This window comes from Symphodus melops (genome assembly GCF_947650265.1).
Source record: "Symphodus melops genome assembly, chromosome: 7".
Lineage (NCBI taxonomy): Eukaryota > Metazoa > Chordata > Actinopteri > Labriformes > Labridae > Symphodus > Symphodus melops.
Window position 1 is genome coordinate 4057552 of NC_136697.1, and position 23414 is coordinate 4080965.

Sequence of the window (23414 nt, forward strand, 5' to 3'; positions counted from 1 at the left end):
TACTGGGCCCAGTGACGCATCGCCAGCTTTTGGAAACGGATGCTTCTCTGACAGGTTGGGGGGCAGTGCTCAGGGGGAATGGTGTCAGCAGTCGCTGGCACGGTCCCAGCACAGCCCAGCACATCAACATTTTGGAGCTGAAGGCGATCCACCTCGCCCTTCACCACTTTCTTCCGCTGCTTCGAGATCAGCACGTGCTTGTAAGAACAGACAGTGTGACTGCAGCAGCATACGTCAACAAACAGGGCGGCCTGGGTTCCCAGTACCTGTGCAAACTGGCACATCGGTTGTGGCTTTGGGCTTACCCCAGGGTACGGTCCCTGAGGGCGGTGGTTGCAGAGATCTGGCACCACTTTGGACGAGCGGCAGTCGATCTGTTTGCATCACGGGAATCCACCCACTGTCCCCTGTTCTTTTCGCTGGGGAAAGACAGCCCTCCCCTGGGAGGCCCTGGCTCATCCATATGTTATATGCTTTCCCCCCTTTCATGCTCCTTCCACCTCTCCTGCAGAGAGTGCGAATGGAGGAGATGAGGCTGGTCCTAGTGGCCCCCTATTGGGCTCACATGACTTGGTTTGCGGACATCCCTCCACTGCTGGATGGGATGCCGTGGGAACTTCCAGTGCGACAGGATTTACTGTCGCAGGAAAAAGGGACTCTGCTTCATCCCTTTCCCCAGGGACTGAGGCTCTGGGCATGGCCCCTGAAAGGACCGAGCTGTTAGCCATGGGGCTGTCACAGTCGGTTGTCCAGACTCTGCAGGGTGCTCGTGCACCGTCCACAAGGGCACTCTATGGTCACAGATGGAGGGTCTTTATGGCATGGTGCAAGGAACAGCAGGTGGATCCTCTGACATGCTCGGCACCAGAGATTCTGCAGTTTTTGCAAGAGCTCCTAGAGGTGGGGAAGTCCCCCTCCACCCTACGGGGTATGGTGGCGGCTATCAAGGCAGTTCGGGTAGGCCGGTACCAGTTGTCAGAAGAAGTGGGCAACCTTGTGTCCCAATTTCTGAAGGGGGCCAGACGACGTATAGGTCGCCATGGTAGACCTGCTCTCCGACCTTGGGATTTGGAGCTGGTTCTCAAGGCTCTGGAACGGACTCCGTTCGAGCCCCTGGATGCGGTAGACTTGAAGTGACTATCCCTTAAGACGGCCCTATTGATGGCGCTGGCCACCGCCAGGCGGATTGGAGAACTTCAGGCTTTGTCCGTTCATGCGGACCTCTGCAGGTTCCTACCAGAGGGTGCGGGGGTGGTCCTGCAACCGAACCCGGTATTTCTCCCCAAGGTCCTTTTGGAATCTTGGACGAGTCAGAGTGTTGAACTCCGGTCTCTCTACTCCATGCAAGGAGAAAACAAGGAGCGAAGACGCTCACTGGTATGTCCAGTAAGGGCACTTCAGACATATGTGTTCAGGACTCAGACAAACCGGATGACAGACCAGTTATTTGTCTGTTCTACACCGGAGCTTCGCGGTAAACCGATGTCGAAAGCCCACCTCTCCCACTGGATTGTAGAGGCTATTCAGCAGGCATATGTGGGCATAGGGGTCCCTTGTCCCTCGGGGGTGCGGGCGCACTCTACCAGGGGCATGGCAGCTTCCTGGGCATTGTGGCGGGGTGCATCTCTGAGTGAGATCTGCACGGCCGCTACTTGGTCTGGCCCATCTACATTTGCTAGGTTCTACCAAATTAATGTGGCTGCAAGCATGTCATTCGGTGAACGGGTGCTTGGGGTATGCCAGCAACTATTGATAAATCCCCTTGGCATAATTATACAAGAGTGTATTTTAGTAATTGGTTATCAAGTTTTGTTTTCTTTATATTTTTTGACTGTAGGAATTTTGTCACAGAAAACAATGTGTGACAACACTTCCTGATTTTAAATCAACAGCTGAATGGATTTAAAGGAGCCAATTCAAAGGCATGTATGTGAAGTTGTGTGTGGAGCTCATGATGTGCTCATTGTTTAGATCTACCTACAAATCACTGAAATATCTCACTCCTTTCCTCACCCTATAAACTGTGTCCAGTTTTTCTGTCCTCTGGTGTGACAGCCCTAAATCAACATTTAAAGTAAAAAAGTTCATGAACTACAGAATCATGGAGAATTATAGAAATGTGTCCTGCTAACTGGGTTTGACGGGTTAGCTAAGAACAACACGCTCACAAAGTGACACTCAAGGTCAAAGAGTCGTCTGGGGTCAAACCTTTTTTTGTCACACAAGAGGACAAAGTTTCAATAAAACATGATTTTAAATAGTAAATGCAGATTTCTTTAAAATGTTTTAATCTCTTTTCACTCTTTTAGTGAGTTTTGAACAACATGCTAACATCTGTACGAGTATTTCCTGCTGTTTTTATAAATAACTGGAGCGTGTTAAATCATGGTAAAAGTCTATTTAAAATATTATTTTTCACAGTTTGTTTGAATCAGAAACAAATAATGATTATAAATAATTTAGAGAGAGAGGAAACTAAAGCATTGACTATGACAGGGATTAACATACAACAAAGTGAGTGATATATCAGCCTCTAAAAGTCAGAAAGTAAACAGAAAAATAAATAAAATAATGAATGATAAATAGATAATATGATGTTTGTTACTGGATGTTAAATGTTGTATTTTAATGGATCATTGTCCTCTACATCCAACATGTTGATTTTCTATTTTATTTTGTAATGTTAGAAATGTTTGAACTGTTTTCAAGAGCTCATCTTTCTGTATTTCTTCCTGAGTTATAAAACTTCATGAAAAATAACAATTAAATCAATTAATAATGAGAAAACTTAAATGTTGTCCTGCAGTGTGACACAATAAAATATCTAAATATTCTCTTTAACATGAAAACAGCCCAAAAAGCTGAAGAGTTGTATTAAGGGACATTTTAAATTATAGCTACATGAAAACGGGTCTCATTTCAATCTGTTTTGAATGAATAACAGCAAAATGTGACATAAATTATTGAACAAATTCAATCAGGTCCATCAGATCACATGGGGCCACCATGGAACCCACAGACAAAATTAACCGTGACCCAGTTGGTCCGCCCAGATGGGACCCATTCACCAGCCCATATCTGACCCACATGGGTGTGTTGACAGGGATGTGGCTCTTAAAAGGAACACAGTCAAAAATGTGGCTCTTTGTCTCTGACTGGTTGGAAACCCCTGGTATAAAGACCCTCCTGCCAGGGAGCATGTTGTGTTCAAGTGCAGGTTGTGTCAAAGTCCAGGACTGACTTTAAGTCACAATCTGACCCAGGAGAGACAGAAACCATGAAGAGAAGGACAACAAATGAAACTGTAACATCACTAAGGACACACTCACACTGGGTAAACTGTAATGTGTCAAAGCATGTTTGACCCCCAAAGTCCAGTTTGTTTGTTTTTCTGTCCGCCTGCCTTGATCACATAAAGTTATGCATATGTTGTTTTATGACGCTTACGAGAGGTAAACATGATCAGGCCTGGTTAGTCCTGGATCAGTGTGAGAGCAGGCCAGCGGGAGGATGAAGTCAGTCGTTGGGGAAACATGTTCTAGTGTGAGTTCACCCTGATACTGCTGATCCACCACAATGTGATTCACAATGTTTCACCACGTCTAACCTGAATTCAGAGGTGGACTAACCCGAGCTCAGCTGTCTGAAGTGACAGTGAAACAGTCGATGACAAGGATCAGACTCTTTGATTCTCTGACTGTGAAGAAGCTTCACATGGTGTTCAGTCTGACTGAATCAAATGAATCCAAACAGAAGAAAGAAGGTGTTACCTGCTCTCTGTGATCATCTGACTGTTTAGATTGTGTTTGATATATCTTCATATTTTCTATCAGTCAACCATCAGTTTAGTTCTAAAGACATGTCTTCACAGGGAGAAGAAGAGGATTCATGTTAGAGAGGAGCAGATGTCCTGTTCTGTGTGTCAGGACGTCCTGAAGGATCCTGTCTCTACCATCTGTGGACACTGGTTCTGCAGACAGTGCATCACCTCATACTGGGACCAGTCTGGTTCAGCAGGAGACTCGTCCTGTCCTCAGTGTGGAAAAAGATCCAGACCAGGAACTGGACCGCAGACAGTCAGTCAGAGCAGCATTGAACAAAGTAAGACACTTTCTGTGATCTCCTAAAACACGACTTTTATTGGTCAATTTAAAAAGTCTAGAAGTTAAAACTCTTTTTTCTTCTTTTACAAAAACATCTGAAAACAATAATCAGATTGTATCATTCTCTCTTTCAGTAGATAGAGGTCAGCAGGATGTTTTAGATCAACATAAGGTCAGTCTGAGGACGAGATGTGAACGTGTGACTGAAGGAAGTGATGAAACAGGAAGTAGAACCTTCCTCAACAGGATCTTCACTGAGCTCCACATCACAGAGGGGCAGAGTGAAGAGGTGAACACCCAACATGAGGTGAGACAGATTGAGACAGACTCTAAAAAGAAGACCCTCCGTGAAACTCCAATCAAGTGCCAGGACATCTTTAAAGCCTTACCCGACCAACAGGAACCAAAGACAGGAGCTCAACCCGACCAACAGAAACCAAAGACAGGAGCTCAACCCGACCAACAGGAACCAAAGACAGGAGCTCAACCCGACCAACAGGAACCCATCAGAGTGGTTCTGACAAACGGCGTGGCTGGTGTTGGAAAAACCTTCTCAGTGCAGAAGTTCACTCTGGACTGGGCCGAGGGCTCAGAGAACCAAGACATCAGTCTGCTGATCCTGCTTTCATTCAGGGAGCTGAACTTGATCAGAGATCAGCGCTACAGTCTTCTTGAGCTGCTCCGTGTTTTCCATCCAACATTACAGAAGGTGGCACCAGAGACGCTCGCTGTCTGTAAACTGTTGTTCATCTTTGACGGCCTGGATGAAAGCAGACTGTCATTGGACTTCACAAACAGGGAGGTTGTGTCTGATGTCACACAGAAGTCATCGTTAAACACACTGTTCACAAACCTCATCAAGGGGAATCTGCTCCCCTCAGCTCTCATCTGGATCACTTCTCGACCTGCAGCAGCCAATCAGATCCCTCCTTCATGTGTTGACAGGGTAACAGAAGTACGAGGCTTCACTGATGCCCAGAAGGAGGAGTACTTCAGGAGGAGGTTCAGTGATGAAGATCTGTCCAGCAGAATCATCTCACACATCCAGACATCCAGGAGCCTCCACATCATGTGTCTGATCCCGGTCTTCTGCTGGATCACTGCCACAGTTCTGGAGCACATGATGAGCACAGAGCAGAGAGGAGAGCTGCCCAAGACCCTGACTGACATGTACTCACACTTCCTGCTGGTTCAGACAAAGAGGATGAAGAACAAGTATGATGAGGGACATCAGATGAGTCCACATGAGCTGACGGAGGCTGACAGGGAAGTTCTTCTGAAGCTGGGGAGGCTGGCGTTTGAACATCTGGAGGACGGAAACATCATGTTCTACCAAGAAGACCTGGAGCGGTGTGGTCTGGATGTCACAGAGGCCTCGGTGTACTCAGGAGTTTGTACTGAGATCTTCAAATCAGAGAGTGTGATCTTCCAGAAAACAGTCTACTGCTTTGTTCATCTGAGCGTTCAGGAGTTTCTGGCTGCAGTCTACATGTTCCACTGTTTCACCAACAGGAACACAACAGTACTGGAGGCTTTTCTGGGAGGGAAACACAGAGTTTCAACCCTGGAAATGTTCCTAAACAAATCAATAATAAAAACCCTGGAAACTCAAAATGGTCACCTGGACCTGTTTGTTCGCTTCCTTCATGGACTGTCTCTGACATCAAACCAGAGACTCTTAGGAGGCCTGCTGGGTCAGACATACAACAGTTCAAAAATGATCCAGAGAGTCATCAACAACCTGAAGGAGAAACAGACCAATCTATCTCCGGACAGAAGCATCAACATCTTCCACTGTCTGACAGAGATGAAGGACCTCTCAGTCCATCAGGAGATCCAAAAGTTCCTGAAGTCAGAGAACAGATCAGAGAAGGAACTCTCTGAGATCCACTGCTCTGCTCTGGCCTACATGCTGCAGATGTCCGAGGAGGTTCTGGATGAGTTGGACCTGAAGAAGTACAAGACATCAGAGCAGGGAAGACTGAGACTGATTCCAGCTGTGAGGAACTGCAGGAAGGCAAAGTATGTCCAGATGTGATGAGCATTATAAATCAGTGTCATGTACTAATTTACTTATTTTAATATAAACTAAACATAATCCTCTATGTTGACCAAAAAGTGTTCCTCTGTCAGGAGAAAGAGTCAGTCATAGTTTTTTAGCTTTTTGTCCTGAGTTCATAAATGTCTTTGATAGTGTTTTGTGAACACATTCAGGACAGAATTCCCAAAGACGTGACTGAGATGTCTGATAGTGTTAATCACCGGGGCGTCGGCAGGTCATTTTTACCGGGCTTGAGCCCCAAATGTTTTGAGGATAGCCCCGAAAATATTTTTTTTACAAAAGTCTTAGTTACATAACAGTCAGTCAACATTGTAAAAGGTCTCTGTTAGGCCTGTGTGTCCGCGTGTGTGTCCTTTGTCTTTTAGCAGAATTCTTCACCTAAATCAGATATAAACTATATATATAATATAAACTGAAACTCACTAGATTGACCATAAAGTGTGTAGGCACTGTGAAGTTGTTCCTCCTAAAAATAGGCAGATGCTCTACTATTAGTGTAATAATCCATCTGAAATGTAAACTGGTTTTTAAGAGAAATTTATTTGAAAAACAGGATAAACTACTGTGTAGCCCAAAGATCATTGAAAACGCTTCATATCAAGAAGATATCACAGCGTTTCTTTTATAGAAGATTAACTTTACAACCTGTAATAAGTTCAGTAGTCTACTTTAAGCCTTCATGTTTCAGTTTTCATTACATTTATAAATGCATGTTTTATGCTAATTCAGATGTTAAGGCTTTAATCTTAGTCATGTTTTTACAGATTGATGACAAGTCAGTAAATATAATTACAGCATCTTGCTGAAATACAAACAACACAAAAATGAATCTTTGTTTATCTGAGAGATTAAAAAAAAGTCTAGCATTTTCTACTTTTTGAAAAAAACACATCACTGCCCCCATTTTAGTTTAATACAGTATTTGTTCCTATTAAAGGAAACATTGTGCTCTATAGGACAGGCTGGTTGTATAGGACAAGCTGGGGCCTGTACTAAGAAGTGAGTTTAACATATTCAGGGTCTCTTCAGGTGATCTGACTTCATGAACCCTCACATTAGAGATCGTGCTTCAACTTAAATGCTCTGGCACTTTTCCAGGATGAAAGATATCAGTAAACAATAATCCTTAACTTAGTTTAATGCTAAATCATGCTGGACTCATGAAGTGTCCTCCCCTCTCTCGATCAGCTCCTGGAGCTCCACCATCTAAAGATCTGATTGGTCAGTGGGTGGAGATTTTTACAGGTTGATCTGTTATCTCAATTATAACCTGCTCCCGAGCTGGTTATGGTTGATCGTGTAGCATCAGTTACCTTGGTGATATACCCAAGTGAACGACCATCGTATGACTGAAAACACAGAGTTAACCCTGAAGTGACCTCGCTGACCTCAAATCCTGCTTCGTAGTACCGGCCCAAGAAAAGAAAAGAACAACACAAGATACTTAGATTGCAAATAAGGTGCCAATGTTTATAAAAAAATTATTAAAATAGAGCATAGTTGTTGTTTTGTTTTTTTTTATTCGAGGGACATTTATCCATGTCTGGGCTAAACTCCCAATCTCCTCAAACTCTAGAAACGCCCCTGGTTAATCAGGTGCTGTGAGCGCCCCCTTCCAGCCTCTGCAGGCATTACAAATCAATCATGAGCATCATATCTCAACATCTCAGCAGGTAGATCACAGAACAACTGTCCTTACAGGAGATCATTTACCTCACTACATTTTAATCTTTGCTGATTTGTTTGATGATTCAGCAGCAGTCTCTGTATTTTCATGTTTATAGAAGTGATCCAGACAGCACGAGAATGAGATCGTCCTCCTCCAGAGTTACTGTTTCATGAGTTTCAAATTGTTTTCTACTCCAGAGAGAGTCCTGTGAATAGATCACACTTCAGATCACAGACTGTAGATGAAGGATATTTAAGGGGAAAGGAGGCTACATCAGTTCCAGGGAATAAGTCCAACTCAGTGGTGTGTCAGGAAGGACCAAAGAGCACAGATCTTTCCATTCAGTCCTTTATTCTCCAGTTTATAACTAGTTTTCTGCCAGAGGACAAAGAGTATCACATCATCAATCTTGATGTTATAATCCAAGTCACAAATCAGATGTAACAAAGGCTAATTTGTTATCATTAAAGCTTAATACAGAATTAAAGATATGACTTAAGCACAACCAAAGTAAATCAGTAAATGTATTTATTCACTGCTACTCTTTGTTTAAACAAAGGAAACTTCCATCTTAAGCACAAAGTCCAAACTATCAATCAATCAATCAATCTTTATTTATATAGCGTCAATTCATAACAGGCGTTATCTCAAGACACTTTACAAAAGCAGGTAAAGGACCTTACTGTTTGTCTGTTAACATTAACAAAAGGGCAGGTAACAAGACCATGCTCATTGTTATGTTTACATAAAGCAGGTAAAGGACCTTACTTATGGCTATGTTACAAGAGCCCAGCTTCATCCGTCATGGCGTGGCAAGAAAAAACTTCCTTTTAACAGGCAGAAATCTTCAGCAGACCCGGGCCCATGACGGAACAGCCATCTGCTAAACTGTCAGGACTGATGAGGCATTCACATGCAGTCAGCTCCATTGTTCCCAAAGAGCTCTCAGCAGGTGAGCTGGCTGCCTTCATCAGCTCTGAAGCTCCGCCCATCCAGGAAACTTATCCTGCGTTTCATTTACCTCAGAACTGGGAAGTCAGAGCTGGGAATGACGTCACGTGTTCCAGTTGCAAGGCAGAAAAGAAACATGGACGCCTCCAGGAGTACCTTTGATTTGTTAGCTAACACCAAACGATAACAACACACTACGTGATAGTTTGAGAACAAAAATCAAATGACAACATGTCCACAGACAGAACTGTCACGATACTATCAGAGTGTTTAATTTAACCACACAAACAGAGGAGCAAGCGGGTAATAAACATGATAGTTACAGCTTCAATGTACGGTTGATGCACGTAGCAGCCATGTTGGATACTAACTTGGACTACTCCAAGATCCTTCGACTTGTAAATACTGAAAGATTTTTAGGCTGTTTGTATAATCAAGACCGAATGAGATCAAGTCAAAGAGCCACCCAGCTGAAAATTTCTCTGCTCCACTCGACCTCGGCCAGCAAGAAGAAGAAGAAGAAGTGATGATGGCAAAACAAGAGTTTTAATACAGACAGTTTCATGAAAGATAGTTTCAGGGGAGTGTCTTCTGCTATCTGGGTGTTATACAGTGGACTGATACAGAGAGGTACAGAGTGCTGACTATTTTGCAAAAACAGGAGAAGCAGTGACCTTGAGCAACTAGAATAAAGAGCAGCTGGTGAGAAATATATTCACAATATGACTTCAGGGGGCGTTCCAGTTGACACTGCCGACAAGGAACTCTGACTTTCCCACTTCCCAGTTCAACTGGAATGCATCAATAAAGCCAGGTAGAGGAGAGTGAGAGAAGGAGGGGGTTTCCACAATAGGCTTGATGTAATACTAAATAAAACTTATTTGTTTTCCATTGAATGATTAAAGGATTAAAAAATGTGCATGTGTGAAAACGAGTGATGAGACTGTTTGTGTCAGTGACAGATTCCACTGATGTGTAAAGTTAAGACCAAACAGGACAAACTGTTTAATCATCAAATGTGAGACATGAATATCAAACGCTTCTTTTATAAGTCATTTTTCTCTCTTTTATGTGTCACTACAGACTTTCTGACTGTGAACTCTCAGAGACTCACTGTGACGTCGTGGCCTCAGCTCTGAAGTCCAACCCCTCCCATCTCAGAGAGCTGGACCTGAGTCAGAACTACAACCTGCAGGAGTCAGGAGTGAAGCTGCTGTGTGAGGGACTGAAGAGTCCAAACTGCAGACTGGAGGCTCTGAGGTCAGATCACTGACTGTAATATATCATATATATGTATATGATATATTACATATACATACATATATACACAGACAAACAAAACCAAGAACAGGTTGTTTTATGTGAGTGAAGTCGATCAGCTCGGCGATCAAAATTTCAAAACAAGGGTTTTGTTTTTGTATTTTAGTGATAAAATGTTCAATGACCTGTCCCTCATGTTTATTCATTTATGTGATGATGAAGCTCCCTCAGCTGAAGGCTGTTTGAACCTGAATACAGAGAGATGAAGCCTCAAGGATTGGATTGATAGGAGAGTAATATATGAATGTGGTGTCATGGTGAGCCAAACCTTGTATTACACTATTACTCCATCCAAAATCACTTCACAAGAGTAGTTACAGAATCACATGCTTTGACAAACAGCAAGGTTTGAGGCACAATCTAAAGGAGCGACACCTAAGAAAATAGCTTCAATAAAGGAAACGACCAAGGTGCAAGAAAGTGATTCAGAAGACTTCTCTGACTCTGATAGTGAGCCAGAGTTATCTGATTCATCGATCCCTGATGGTCAGAACATCAGTGGCTATGGACATAAGTACATTTGCTGTTTTCTTAAACTAACAAAAGGAAAAAGGGATGTTAATGTGTGTGATTTTTTTTCTGAATCGAGCTTTGTTTGTAGATGCTTCAAAGTGGTTATGAGACAGAAGGCTGATGGTCTTAAAGACACAGAGAGGTAAAGACTGCGGTGGTTGTGACGGTGTCTGAATTTAACACCTTTGAAAAGAACGTGCTAATCCAAGAGCCCCAGTGTTACACACTGCAGGCTGCAGTTAGGAGGAGACATAGGCTCAATAAAAGACGTGTTAACATGTTTAAATGACAGAAAAATAAATGGTATGCATTTATTTTGTATCTTGCTTCAATAATAGTTTAAAAGAAACGCCATGATTAAACTGTGAACATTCACAGCGTTTGCATTCTAAAGAATTTCAACATTGACATTATGTCGTCCTATTTCCCTCTTCTCGCCAACATTACATTTTAAACTGGGCATTTTATTTTCTCGTGATGCGTGTCTTTGGCGTGCTCCAGAGCACGCTCATCTCTTCACTCTACAGCCCCCTCCCCTGCTGCTGCGCTGTGGGACGCTGTCTGTCTGTCTGTCTGTCTGTCTGTCTGTCTGTCTGTCTGTCTCTCTCTCTCTCTCTCTCTGTCTCTTTCTCTCTCTCTCGTGTGTAAATGAAGACTATGATATAAAAATGTCAGCAATTATACTTAAGGGAAGGGATGTATTCATCACCATGGATACACAGTAATGTGAATTTCAAAACATCAATGTAAGTAATATAAGGATTTGTTTTAGCTAAAAGGACTCACTCCAAAAAGGTATTAGAATCATGTTGGATCATTTTAAGGATTCAGCATCATGTTGTTTGATGTCAAACGGGAGGTGAGCGTAGTTTTTCTCTCATTAGTTCTTAAAAGAGCCACATGCGGCTCTAGAGCCACAGGTTGAGTATCACTGATTCAAAACAAGTTTAGATTGAGTTTTAAAAAGATTCTATATCCTGTCAAAGTTCTCCAGATTTAGGAATCATCTTCATGCAGAGATTTCTGATAATGTGGAGAAAAGTTTCAAACTCTTCATGAAGATTAAAAACAAGGTGCACATGAAGCCTCTCTGGTTTCCTCTGGTTCTGTTAAGAAGTGAAATCATGAAGACTTGAGATTCAATAATGTGTGATTTAATAAATGTAGTAACATCACAGAGCTGACTGAGATCAGCAGCCTGTTCTTTATCTGTGCACATGAACAGCTGGATGAATGTTGAGCTGACATTTGGAGGATTTAGATTTAGTGAATACACAATCAGAAATGATCCTCTAATCATTTAGAGAAAACTTGATTCATCAGGACAAAGTGATGTTGAGATACTCATCACAACCTGAACACATGTGAGTGGATTAGACAATATATTAATTCTTCTTTTATTCTTTATTCAGATTGAGTCTCTGCAGTTTGTCAGAGATCAGCTGTTCTTCTCTGGCCTCAGCTCTGATGTCCAACCCCTCCCATCTCAGAGAGCTGGAGCTGAGTAACAACAACCTGCAGGATTCAGGAGTGACGCTGCTGTGTGATTATCTGCAGAGTCCAAACTGCAGACTGGAGACTCTGAGGTCAGATCACTGACTGTGTCCTTCATTTGAATCATTTCAATCCACATCTTCCATTGATGCACATTTCAGGATTTATATATTTTCAGTCTTTGTCTGAATTTAAATCTCTGGATATTTAATGATTTAGGAGGATTTTTATTTTTTTCAATTTGCTGAATAATTTACAGATTTGATGTAAACATGTTTTATGACTGTTGGGGTTTGATGTAGTTAGTTTGGTTATTAAATTTAAACTAATAATCATGATTAATTAATGATTAACATAAATGAGTAATATTATGAATTAGTAATGACGAGGCTCCACCCTGAAATCAGAGAAAAATAACCATATAACACAAAATCAGACTTAAATTTAATTTAGTTACAAATATTGTAATTTAATAAATGTGTTTATTTAAATGATTGGAAGGAGTGAATCCATAGATTAGCCCAAACAAACTTTTATAAAGCAAACGTGTGTGCGTGGTTGTGTACAGTTCCAGTCACCAGGATTTTCCCCTCCAGGACGATAACCAGTCAGCTGTCAGCTGGTTTCCAGTTACTTCCCAGGCAAAGAGAGAGCGCCCCCTATTTGCATACATTACACTGTAAACACGCCCATGTATCTAATTGTAGGCTGTCACCAGTAGATGGCGCTCACCTCACAAGAACACATCAGCCTTATTGTATTATGGAGCTTAACTCAGACATTTATTAGTGAATCCTGAATCACATCAGCTGCTGCACAAAATCACATTTAGTATATTCTATATGACATTAAACATATTCATTACTTCTCTACTCTACTTTAATGTGCAAACCTTTTACACATGTACTTATTTGATGAGTATTGTTTACATGTCCTTAAAATAACTTGTTAAAATAATTCTTATTTTGGGTGAAAACACGTCACTTTCACTGACGTGCGGATCAACAAATCCACTCACAGTTAGCACAGGTAGACTAATCTCAACCGTTTAGGTGAAGCTCTCATAAATGTACATCATGACACAGCGGTATCCTCAATTTATTTTATGATGTAGCGCACTTGGCGTGACTCCAGTCTGCGTCATGACACGTGGTCAGCGGTGCAGTGACCGTGGTCGGGGGGCAAAAGCTGCTCAGTTATTTTATAAGTGTCCTTATGAAGTTGTATTTATCATTGAGGAGCTATTACAATGCACTCATTATGTTTGAACAAAAAGATGCACTGAAACGCTCATGATGTGATTCATCCACACTGGATGTGTGCTTTTCACTGTGCTTGATGCAGCCGTACAAACTTCTGTTTGTGGGTTTGCTTTCAAGGCGCAGGTCTGTCTTTGTGCAATTCTGCATCTGCAGACACTCAGACACACTGAGGATTTCTAAATTAAATACAGGATACTGAATGTATGATGTATTTAAATGTAAAACATAATTCTAATGAAAATCAAGTTACATTTGTACCTAATGAAAGAATGAAGCAGTGTTCTTGTACTGCTTGTTTACGTGTCTGGTGTTTTTACTCTGAAGCAAACAGACAGACAGAAACGTGTAGTTCTGATAATGTTTGACAAAGTGGAGGCAGGGAGAGCTTGGGCTGATGGTCCTTTCTGTTTGAACAAAATTCAATTCAATTAAAAAAAACTTTATTTGTACCCGGGGGGGAATTCAAGCCAAAGACACAAAGTAAGGCTAATGATTGGATTCCTGTTATCAATCGAGTGCTGATTTGTGTATGTAACTGGGGGCTGGGCATCAGGAAACATGGAAAACTGCAGTTTAATTGGAAACATGAATCTACAGTATGGCTTTCTTCCTGCTCCTCTGTTTCCCATCTTAGAAAAATCACACCCACCAAAACATCCTTCTAATCAAATCCAAAATTCTTTTTTACCTCACTAAAATAAGAAGCTTGTTTGACTCAAGTGTTTACTCATGTCATGCACTATAATATTTATAATTTGATTCCTTCCACAGTGGAAGAGTGTCTTTTTGAAAATGAAATCCACAGCCACAAGAAATCACTTTATTCAAACTTTCAAAACTTACTTACACAAGAAATGTTCATGTTGGTTTGATTCAAGCGCAGGGTGGAACCAAAGACCAGCTTTAATGTACACACTGTGTTTTGGATCATTGGGATGGTTTATCCAAGAAAGTATGGAAAGTAATCCAACAAAGGTAGTGGATCGATCACTGCTATACCAGAAAAACAGGAAGCGATGTCACCAGGATAGGAGGATGAATAATCCGCTCAGTCAGAGGTCTTTGTCTCAGCCCGTCCTGCGTGTCTGTGAGGAGACGTGGAGGGAATCTTCGGTCTATCTTTCAGACACTTTCACAGGCGTTTCAGACGCTTTTCTTTCATCAAACACTTTTAAACCAAACAGACTATGAACATAACAACAGCTGCAACAACGTTTTCCTGACACGCTTCACTTTTGGTTATTTTCCCCCGCGGCGCTCTGATTCTCCTCCTTTCTGCAGCGCATTAACAACATCGGCCATATTCATCAGAACACGGGTTGATTGCACACACATACACGTGTTAGCTTTATAAATGTTTGCTCAGCTTTAGATGAACTTGTAATAGCTGTTGATTGAGTGTCATTGACTGTGTTAAATAAACTCTGTTCTAATTTAAAGAGCAGTTGTCTGGTATTACTGGTGTAATAACAACTGGGTGTGAGGGCTAGTGTACGGATTCACACCTTCCACTTATTTAAATACAGATGTTTATTAATTGATCATGTTGGTTTTTAACTAATTAAATTTGCTTCATTGACATTTACATCTTTTATTCTTTATTCAGATTGAATTGGTGCAGGTTGTCAGAGATCAGCTGTTCTTCTCTGGCCTCAGCTCTGAAGTCCAACCCCTCCCATCTCAGAGAGCTGGACCTGAGCTACAACGACCTGCAGGATTTAGACATGAAGCTGCTGTTTGATTATCTGCAGAGTCCAAACTGCAGACTGGAGACTCTGAGGTCAGATCACTGACTGTGTCATTCATTTGAATCATTTCAATCCACATCATCCATTGATGCACATTTCAGGATTTATATATTTTCAGTATTTGTCTGAATTTCAATCTCTGGATATTTAATGATTTAGGAGAGTTTTATTTTTTTTCAATTTGTTGAATAATTTACAGATTTGATGTGAACATGTTTTTATGACTGTTGGAGTTTGATGTAGTTAGTTTGGTTATTACATTTATACTAATAATCATGATTAATTAATGATTAATATAACTGAGTAATATTATGAATTAGTAATAACGAGGCTCCACCCTGAAATCAGAGAACAACCAAATAACACAAAATCAGACTTAAATTTAATTTAGTTACCAAAATTTTAATTTAATAAATGTGTTTATTTAAATGAATTGGAAGGAGTGAATCCATACATTAGCCCTAAAAAACTTTTATAAAGCAAACAGAGCGGCACACGTGTGTGCGTGGTTGTGTACAGTTCCAGTCACCAGGATTTTCCCCTCCAGGTCGATAACCAGTCAGCTGTCAGCTGGTTTCCAGTTACTTCCCAGGCAAAGAGAGAGCGCCCCCTCTTTGCATACATTACACTGTGAACACGCCCATGTGTCTAATTGTAGGCTGTCACCAGTAGATGGCGCTCACCTCACAAGAACACATCAGCCTTATTGTATTATGGAGCTGAACTCAGGTCATTGTAACTCAGACATTTATTAGTGAATCCTGAATCACATCAGCTGCTGCACAAAATCACATTTAGTATATTCTATATGACATTAAAAATATTCATTACTTATCTACTCTACTTTAATGTGCAAACCTTTTACACATGTACTTATTTGATGAGTATTGTTTACATGTCCTTAAAATAAGTTGTTAAAATGATTCTTGTTTTGGGTGAAAACACGTCACTTTCACTGACGTGTGGATCAACAAATCCACTCACAGTCAGCACAGGTAGACTAATCTCAACCGTTTAGGTGAAGCTCTCATAAATGTACATCATGACACAGCGTTATCCTCAGTTTATTTTATGATGTAGCGCACTTGGCGTGACTCCAGTCTGCGTCATGACATGTGGTCAGCGGTGCAGTGACCGTGGTCGGGGGGCAAAAGCTGCTCAGTTATTTTATAAGTGTCCTTATGAAGTTGTATTTATCATTGAGGAGCTATGACAATGCTTTCATTATGTTTGAACAAAAAGATGCACTGAAACGCTCATGATGTGATTCATCCACACTGGATGTGTGCTTTTCACTGTGCTTGATGCAGCTGTACAAACTTCTGTTTGTGGGTTTGCTTTCAAGGCGCAGGTCTGTCTTTGTGCAATTCTGCATCTGCAGACACTCAGACACACTGAGGGTTTCTAAATTAAATACAGGATACTGAATGTATGATGTATTTAAATGTAAAACATAATTCTAATGAAAATCAAGTTTCATTTGTACCTAATGAAAGAATGAAGCAGTGTTCTTGTACTGCTTGTTTACGTGTCTTGTGTTTTTACTCTGAAGCAAACAGACAGACAGAAACGTGTAGTTCTGATAATGTTTGACAAAGTGGAGGCAGGGAGAGCTTGGGCTGATGGTCCTTTCTGTTTGAACAAAATTCAATTCAATTAAAAAAAACTTTATTTGTACCCGGGGGGCAATTCAAGCAAAAGACACAATGCAAGGCTAATGATTGGATTCCTGTTATTGATCGAGTGCTGATTTCTGTATGTAACTGGGGGCTGGGCATCAGGAAACATGGAAAACTGCAGTTTAATTGTAAACATGAATCTACAGTATGGCTTTCTTCCTGCTCCTCTGTTTCCCATCTTAGAAAAATCACACCCACCAAAACATCCTTCTAATCGAATCCAAAATTCATTTTTACCTCACTAAAATAAGAAGCTTGTTTGACTCAAGTGTTTACTCATGTCATGCACTATAATATTTATAATTTGATTCCTTCCACAGTGGAAGAGTGTCTTTTTGAAAAAGACAGTCAGAGGTCTTTGTCTCAGCCCGTCCTGCGTGTCTGTCGCGGGTGAGGAGACGTGGAGGGAATCTTCGGTCTATCTTTCAGACACTTTCACAGGCGTTTCAGCCGCTTTTCTTTCATCAAACACTTTTAAACTAAACAGACTATGAACATAACAACAGCTGCAACAACGTTTTCCTGACACGCTTCACTTTTGGTTATTTTCCCCCGCGGCGCTCTGATTCTCCTCCTTTCTGCAGCGCATTAATAACCTCGGCCATATTCATCAGAACACGGGTTGATTGCACACACATACACGTGTTAGCTTTATAAATGTTTGCTAAGCTTTAGATTAACTTGTAATAGCTTTTGATTGAGTGTCATTGACTGTGTTAAATAAACTCTGTTCTCATTTAAAGAGCAGTTGTCTGGTATTACTGGTGTAATAACAACTGGGTGTGAGGGCTAGTGTACGGATTCACACCTTCCACTTATTTAAATATAGATGTTTATTAATTGATAATGTTGGTTTTTAACTAATTAAATTTGCTTCACTGTCATCAACATTTACATCTTTTATTCTTTATTCAGATTGAGTCTCTGCAGTTTGTCAGCGATCAGCTGTTCTTCTCTGGCCTCAGCTCTGAAGTCCAACCCCTCCCATCTCAGAGAGCTGGACCTGAGTAACAACAACCTGCAGGATTCAGGAGTGAAGCTGCTGTGTGATTATCTGCAGAGTCCAAACTGCAGACTGGAGACTCTGAGGTCAGATCACTGACTGTGTCATTCATTTGAATCATTTCAATCCACATCCTCCATTGATGCACATTTCAGGATTTATATATTTTTAATATTTGTCTGAATTTCAATCTCTGGATATTTAATGATTCTGGAGACATTTAATTTTTCAAGTTGGTGAACAATTAGAGATTTGTAAAAATGTTTTTATGACTCCGTTCAGTAAAATTGAACAAGGTGCACATGAAGCCTCTCTGGTTTCCTCTGGTTCTGTTAAGAAGTGAAATCATGAAAACTTGAGATTCAATAATGTCTGATTTGATAAATGTAGTAACATCACAGAACTGACTGAGATCAGCAGCCTGTTCTTTATCTGTGCACATGAACAGCTGGATGAATGTTGAGCTGACATTTGGAGGATTTAGATTTAGTGAATACACAATCAGAAATGATCCTCTAATCATTTAGAGAAAACTTGATTCATCAGGAGAAAGTGATGTTGAGATACTCATCACAACCTGAACACATGTGACTGGATTATACATTATTGTTATTCTTCTTTTATTCTTTATTCAGATTGTGGGACTGCAGTTTGTCAGAGATCAGCTGTTCTTCTCTGGCCTCAGCTCTGAAGTCCAACCCCTCCCATCTCAGAGAGCTGGACCTGACCTACAACAACCTGCAGGATTCAGGAGTGAAGCTGCTGTGTGATCTTCAGAAGAATCCAAACTGCAGACTGGAGACTCTGAGGTCAGTCTCTCAGTGTTCTTTAGTACATCCTCCACATATTTGTTTAATTTATTTTTGAGAAGAAGCAATTTGACAAATGTTCAATACAAAACATGAATCTGATGTGCTGCATAAAGAGTTGTTTTGTTTTCACTGCTGCAGAGCAAACAGGGAGGGGAAGACGAGTCTGTGTGGGAACATAACCTGCAACATGATACAATAAACACATTAGAGCAGTTCTCTGATCTCTCTGCTTTGGCAGATCATCAACACCTTCAAATCCTTCACCATCTAAGATAATTATATCCCACACCACTAGTTCAGGGGACAGATTGTTGAAACACATCAGGTCATACATATATTCAGATTCTTGTTTGTTGTTGGAGAAATCCTTTTCTAGAGTCTACACTATGAAGAGAGTTCAACATACTCAGGGTTTGTTTTCTGTGATCTGGCTTCACTAACCCTGACAGAAGAGATGGTGCTGAACATGAAGCTGCTTATCATCCTGAGAAGTAAACCCAGAGTTTCAGAGAGCATGTTTACATAAAAGGGGCGGAGTTATCTTCATTTAACCTATCACAATCATCACTGAGTCTGCTGTCAGTAGATTGTCATATCTGTGTAGTGTGGAGCCACCCTCGTGGCAGCACATTACAACAGCTCCTGCTCATCACTGAGTTTTTCCTTGTTTTGTACTTTTTTCCTTTCTTATTCTTTTTCATGGATTTGATAACAGAATCATCTGCCACAAGATGGACACATGGATGGTTGAGTTTGCTCTGGTTTTTCTGTTGTTAACTACATCTGTGACCGTGGAGGTCTTGTGCAGCAGTAACTATTGTTTACACTCATGATCAGCTGTTAGCAATCTGTAGCGCAGCTAAGCTAACCTGCAATAAATCAGATTTTCCCCGCGGGCTGAGGAGAAGGAGACAGGTATGCCGTTCCAGGGTAAAGTGCTGCAACAAGAGGAGATGTTTTAAACTCGTCCTACCATCAGCCACATCCCCACTGCTCCAAGCTGTCCTTTACAACAGTTGGGGCTCTGGAAGACATCCTGAGTGGTACCCGTGCCAAAGATCTCCCGCCCCAAGAACTTCAACCGCTACAGGTCAGTGGCTCTGAGATCACTGATGAAGACCCTGGAGAGGTTGGTCCTTCACCATATGCTTCCCCTGGTGAGGTCATCAATGGACCAGCTGCAGTTTGCCTATCAGCCAGGCATCGGGGTGGATGATGCTGTCATCTACCTCATGCAGCGATCTCTGTCTCACCTGCAGAGGGCTGGGAGCACTGTGAGGATCATGTTCTATGATTTCTCCAGTGCTTTCAACACCATACAGCCCACAGCTTCTGAGGGACAAGCTGCAACAAAGGAGTCGACCTGCACATCACATCGTGGCTCCTGGATTACCTGACCAACCAGCCACAGTTTTTGTTTCTGACCTGGTTATCTGTAGTACAGGGGCCCCACAGGGGACCGTCTTGGCTTCCTTCCTCTTCACCCTGTACACTGCAGACTTCTCCCACAACACGATCAACTGTCACCTGCAGAAGTTCTCTGATGACTCTGCCATCATCAGCCTCATCATCAATGGGCACGAGGGGGAGTACAGAGAACTCATCCTGGACTTTGTAGACTGGTGACAGCGGATCTGCCTCCAGATCAACGTGGGTAAAACCAAAGAGCTGGTGGTGGACTTTTGCAGACACAGACCCACCTCCCCTACACCGGTGAACATCCAGGGAAAGGACATTGAGATAGTGGACTCTGATAAGTACCTGGGTGTTCACCTGAACAATAAGCTGGACTGGACTGATAACACACACGCTCTCTATAAGAAAGGCCAGAACAGACTTCACCTGCTGGGGAGACTCAGGTCCTTCAGAGTGCAGGGAGCTCTCCTGAGGACCTATATTACAATAAATAATAAACAACTGCTGTCCCCCCTCCCTTACATATATAATGACCCCAAACAAGATTTAGACGGCCCCCTGTAAGATTTACTCCCTTTTGATGAACCAATAATCTTTATTTTGGTAACTTGTGAGGTATTTTGTGATATCGGATGGAAGGATAGATACTGGATTCATTCCCAGGGTAAATTCAGGAGTATCCTGTAGCTCACACAGAGAAGTTCAAACATTGATTAAACAGTGAAGAAGAAGATGTTCATTTTAAAAACAGGACTCCAAACAGATTCAGGAATCAAAAACTGCAGAGACAAAATGAACAGACCATTGAAACAGTAAAAGTCTCTTCAGTCCTAAATAGTTGTTATTGCACCAATCCCCAGGTGAGAGTGTTCAGGAGGAAGAGGAGGAAAGGCAGGCAGTGAGCTGCTACCGTTGGCCTGTGTGTTTTGAAGCCTAATGTGGGGACAAAGGATCTCCTGAACCTCTCAGTCCTGCAGGCCAGTGAAATGAAGCGTCCACTGCAGCTTCTTCTCTGGCCTGCCATGATGTCGAGGAGAGGATGGCTAACATTGTCCAATATAATCTGTCCTCTCCTCCACACGTCTCTACACCTCCGTCCTCAGTGAGTCCAGACGCCTAAAACAGAGCCAGCCTTTTTTATCAACTTGTCAAGCTGCTTATCAGGAACTTTGATTTGGTCCCGGATGCAGGGATTACAAAGACCTGATCTTCATGTAGAGAGATGTGTTGAAACTTCAGTCCTTGGATGAACATTGTTAGCAGAAATTCAGACACAGTCACTCCCTCACAGTAACACGACTGCACCACAGTGATTGATCAACAAGCCTAACTCTCTCCTCTCAGTGATTTATTAATCAGTGTAGAACATGATTTCTATCATCTCTCTTCTTCTCTCATTAGATGGAGATGATCTCTGTCATAACGTGAGCGATCAGGACGCTGGTGGTGCAGAGAGGAGCAGCTGATGATCCACAGAGGACGAACCTCCACCATCTTGTGCGTGGAGACGCTCTGCAAGCTGAGGAGAGCTTCACCCATCAGGGACTGACAGAGGAATCACATCAAAGTTCATTTCAGTGATATTTCTAATGAGTTTGTTCTCCACACATTACAGGAGTGGAAGGTCAAACATGAAACAGCTGGTAGAAATGTCAAGAGATCAAAAGCTACCAAGAAATGCTGCAGTGATTCTCCTCATGTGATAATTATTTTGATTCTATTTCTTACTAAAAGTAGAAACCCGAACTTGATCATCTGTAACATGTATAAAAATCATCTTCTCTTTATATCCTCTTTAAACATACAGTATGTAAAATATGCAGCTAGAGGGCTCTCAATCAAAACAATACTCTGTGTTGAATCAGTACGAACAGGCAGAAATGTCCTTTCACACTAATTATAAACACACTGCGTGTTGGTTCAAGGATTTGTGTTTGACTCTGATGGTTAAAAAAACGTTGTTTATATGTTTCTCTTCTGGTCGACATCCTGCATCAACTCCATCACATGTTAAGATCAATGGTCGCTCGATGAGTCAGGTTTCTGAGGTCACATATCCAGGTCTGCTGCTGGATTCTTGTCTGACAGTCCACTTATAGTCTGAGGAATAATCCTGGTTTCACTATTGAGGATCAAATTCACAACATTACAACCACAGGGATTAAAGTTCTCCGTCACTACGATGGATTTCTGTCAATTTCACAATTATAATATTTTTATTGAAAATCAATCAGACAAAAAAAGTCGAGCAGAATGAGGATTAGTGACCTTCACGTGCAAACTGTTGTTTTCAATGTGCTGCATTTATCTGGATGGTGTAACATAAGTTTCACGTTTGAGTGTCATTTTAAATGTACAGTCAGAACTTTTATGTGCTATGTGAAGTCTGCTCGGTGTATAGGAGGCTTTTATTGTGGTAGCTAACATCAGCGTGCACCGCCCGTCATGTCCGGACTTGTTTTTAGGCTTCAGTGTGCAACTTTATTTACCCGACCAAAGTGAAATACTGGAGAATGATAATCAGTAACATGACAGAGTTTACAGTCAGTCCAGTTTGATGACCTGCAGGCCGAGCAAACAGTCTCTGAGAGCTCCGCTACCAGACACGCCGTAAGAGTTAAAACATATATTATATAAATGGATTTATATTAATAAGGCTGATTAAATATTTTATTTTAAATGTTTGTGCTTATCTACCACATTCTTATTTGAATTAAAATTAAAAAAGGAAACAGTGAAATTCCAGAAATATAGAAATCAGTTTGATATATATATAGTTGTATAGTATAGTAGTATACACATATAGTCATATTTTCTTTATTACTGTATTTTAGTTGTTAGTGTTTTCACTCATAAAGGAATGTAAAGGAGCTTCTTTAAATAAAAGTCTGTGAAACAGTTTGAGAGCCAGACCATCTTTAACAGCATGGAGGAAACTACACCATACATACATGTATAAAATCACATGAGCTTGTTCATTTCTTTTCTCGTCTTCTGACTCCTCAAAGCTCTTTAACACCGACACACAGATGGTAGAGGCTGCAGAGTAAAGAGTCCATCAGTATGAACTCATCCATTCATACACATTCAGACTCCGCCCACAAAGCAGTGGTTGCAAATCGTGGTCCTTGATGACATGGTCAGGTTTTGATCACTGCTGCATGGAAACACGGTTGGAGCCTTTTTGTTTCAACATGCTTAAAGAAAATGTAAAAAATGGCGGAGACATGTTATAACTGACAGGGGGAGTTGCACCGCCTGTGAGGCCTGCAAACAAACAAACACGTCTTTGTTCCACTAACATGTTAAGTGTAGACAAATCATCCCGCTCGGATAAAGTGTTCAGCTCCAACAACGAGATTAGAAAACATTGTTTTAAAAT

At 41.4% G+C, this 23414-nt stretch overlaps 2 protein-coding genes across 2 annotated transcripts in view; both read left to right on the plus strand.

The window, feature by feature from the left end:
* Nucleotides 1-23414, plus strand: part of LOC306826876 (NACHT, LRR and PYD domains-containing protein 3-like) — a 53728-nt gene that overhangs the window by 3955 nt on the left and 26359 nt on the right. The window lies entirely within an intron of this gene.
* On the plus strand, nucleotides 1162-22724 carry LOC306827175 (protein NLRC3-like; the record flags this gene model as incomplete). Its single annotated transcript, XM_079348844.1, has 8 exons — nucleotides 1162-1377; nucleotides 4468-6125; nucleotides 9869-10045; nucleotides 12031-12204; nucleotides 14981-15154; nucleotides 17717-17890; nucleotides 18440-18613; nucleotides 21434-22724. The coding sequence occupies 8 exons, from the start codon at nucleotides 1162-1164 to the stop codon at nucleotides 21441-21443; spliced, it is 2757 nt and encodes a 918-aa protein (XP_079204970.1). The 3' UTR covers nucleotides 21444-22724.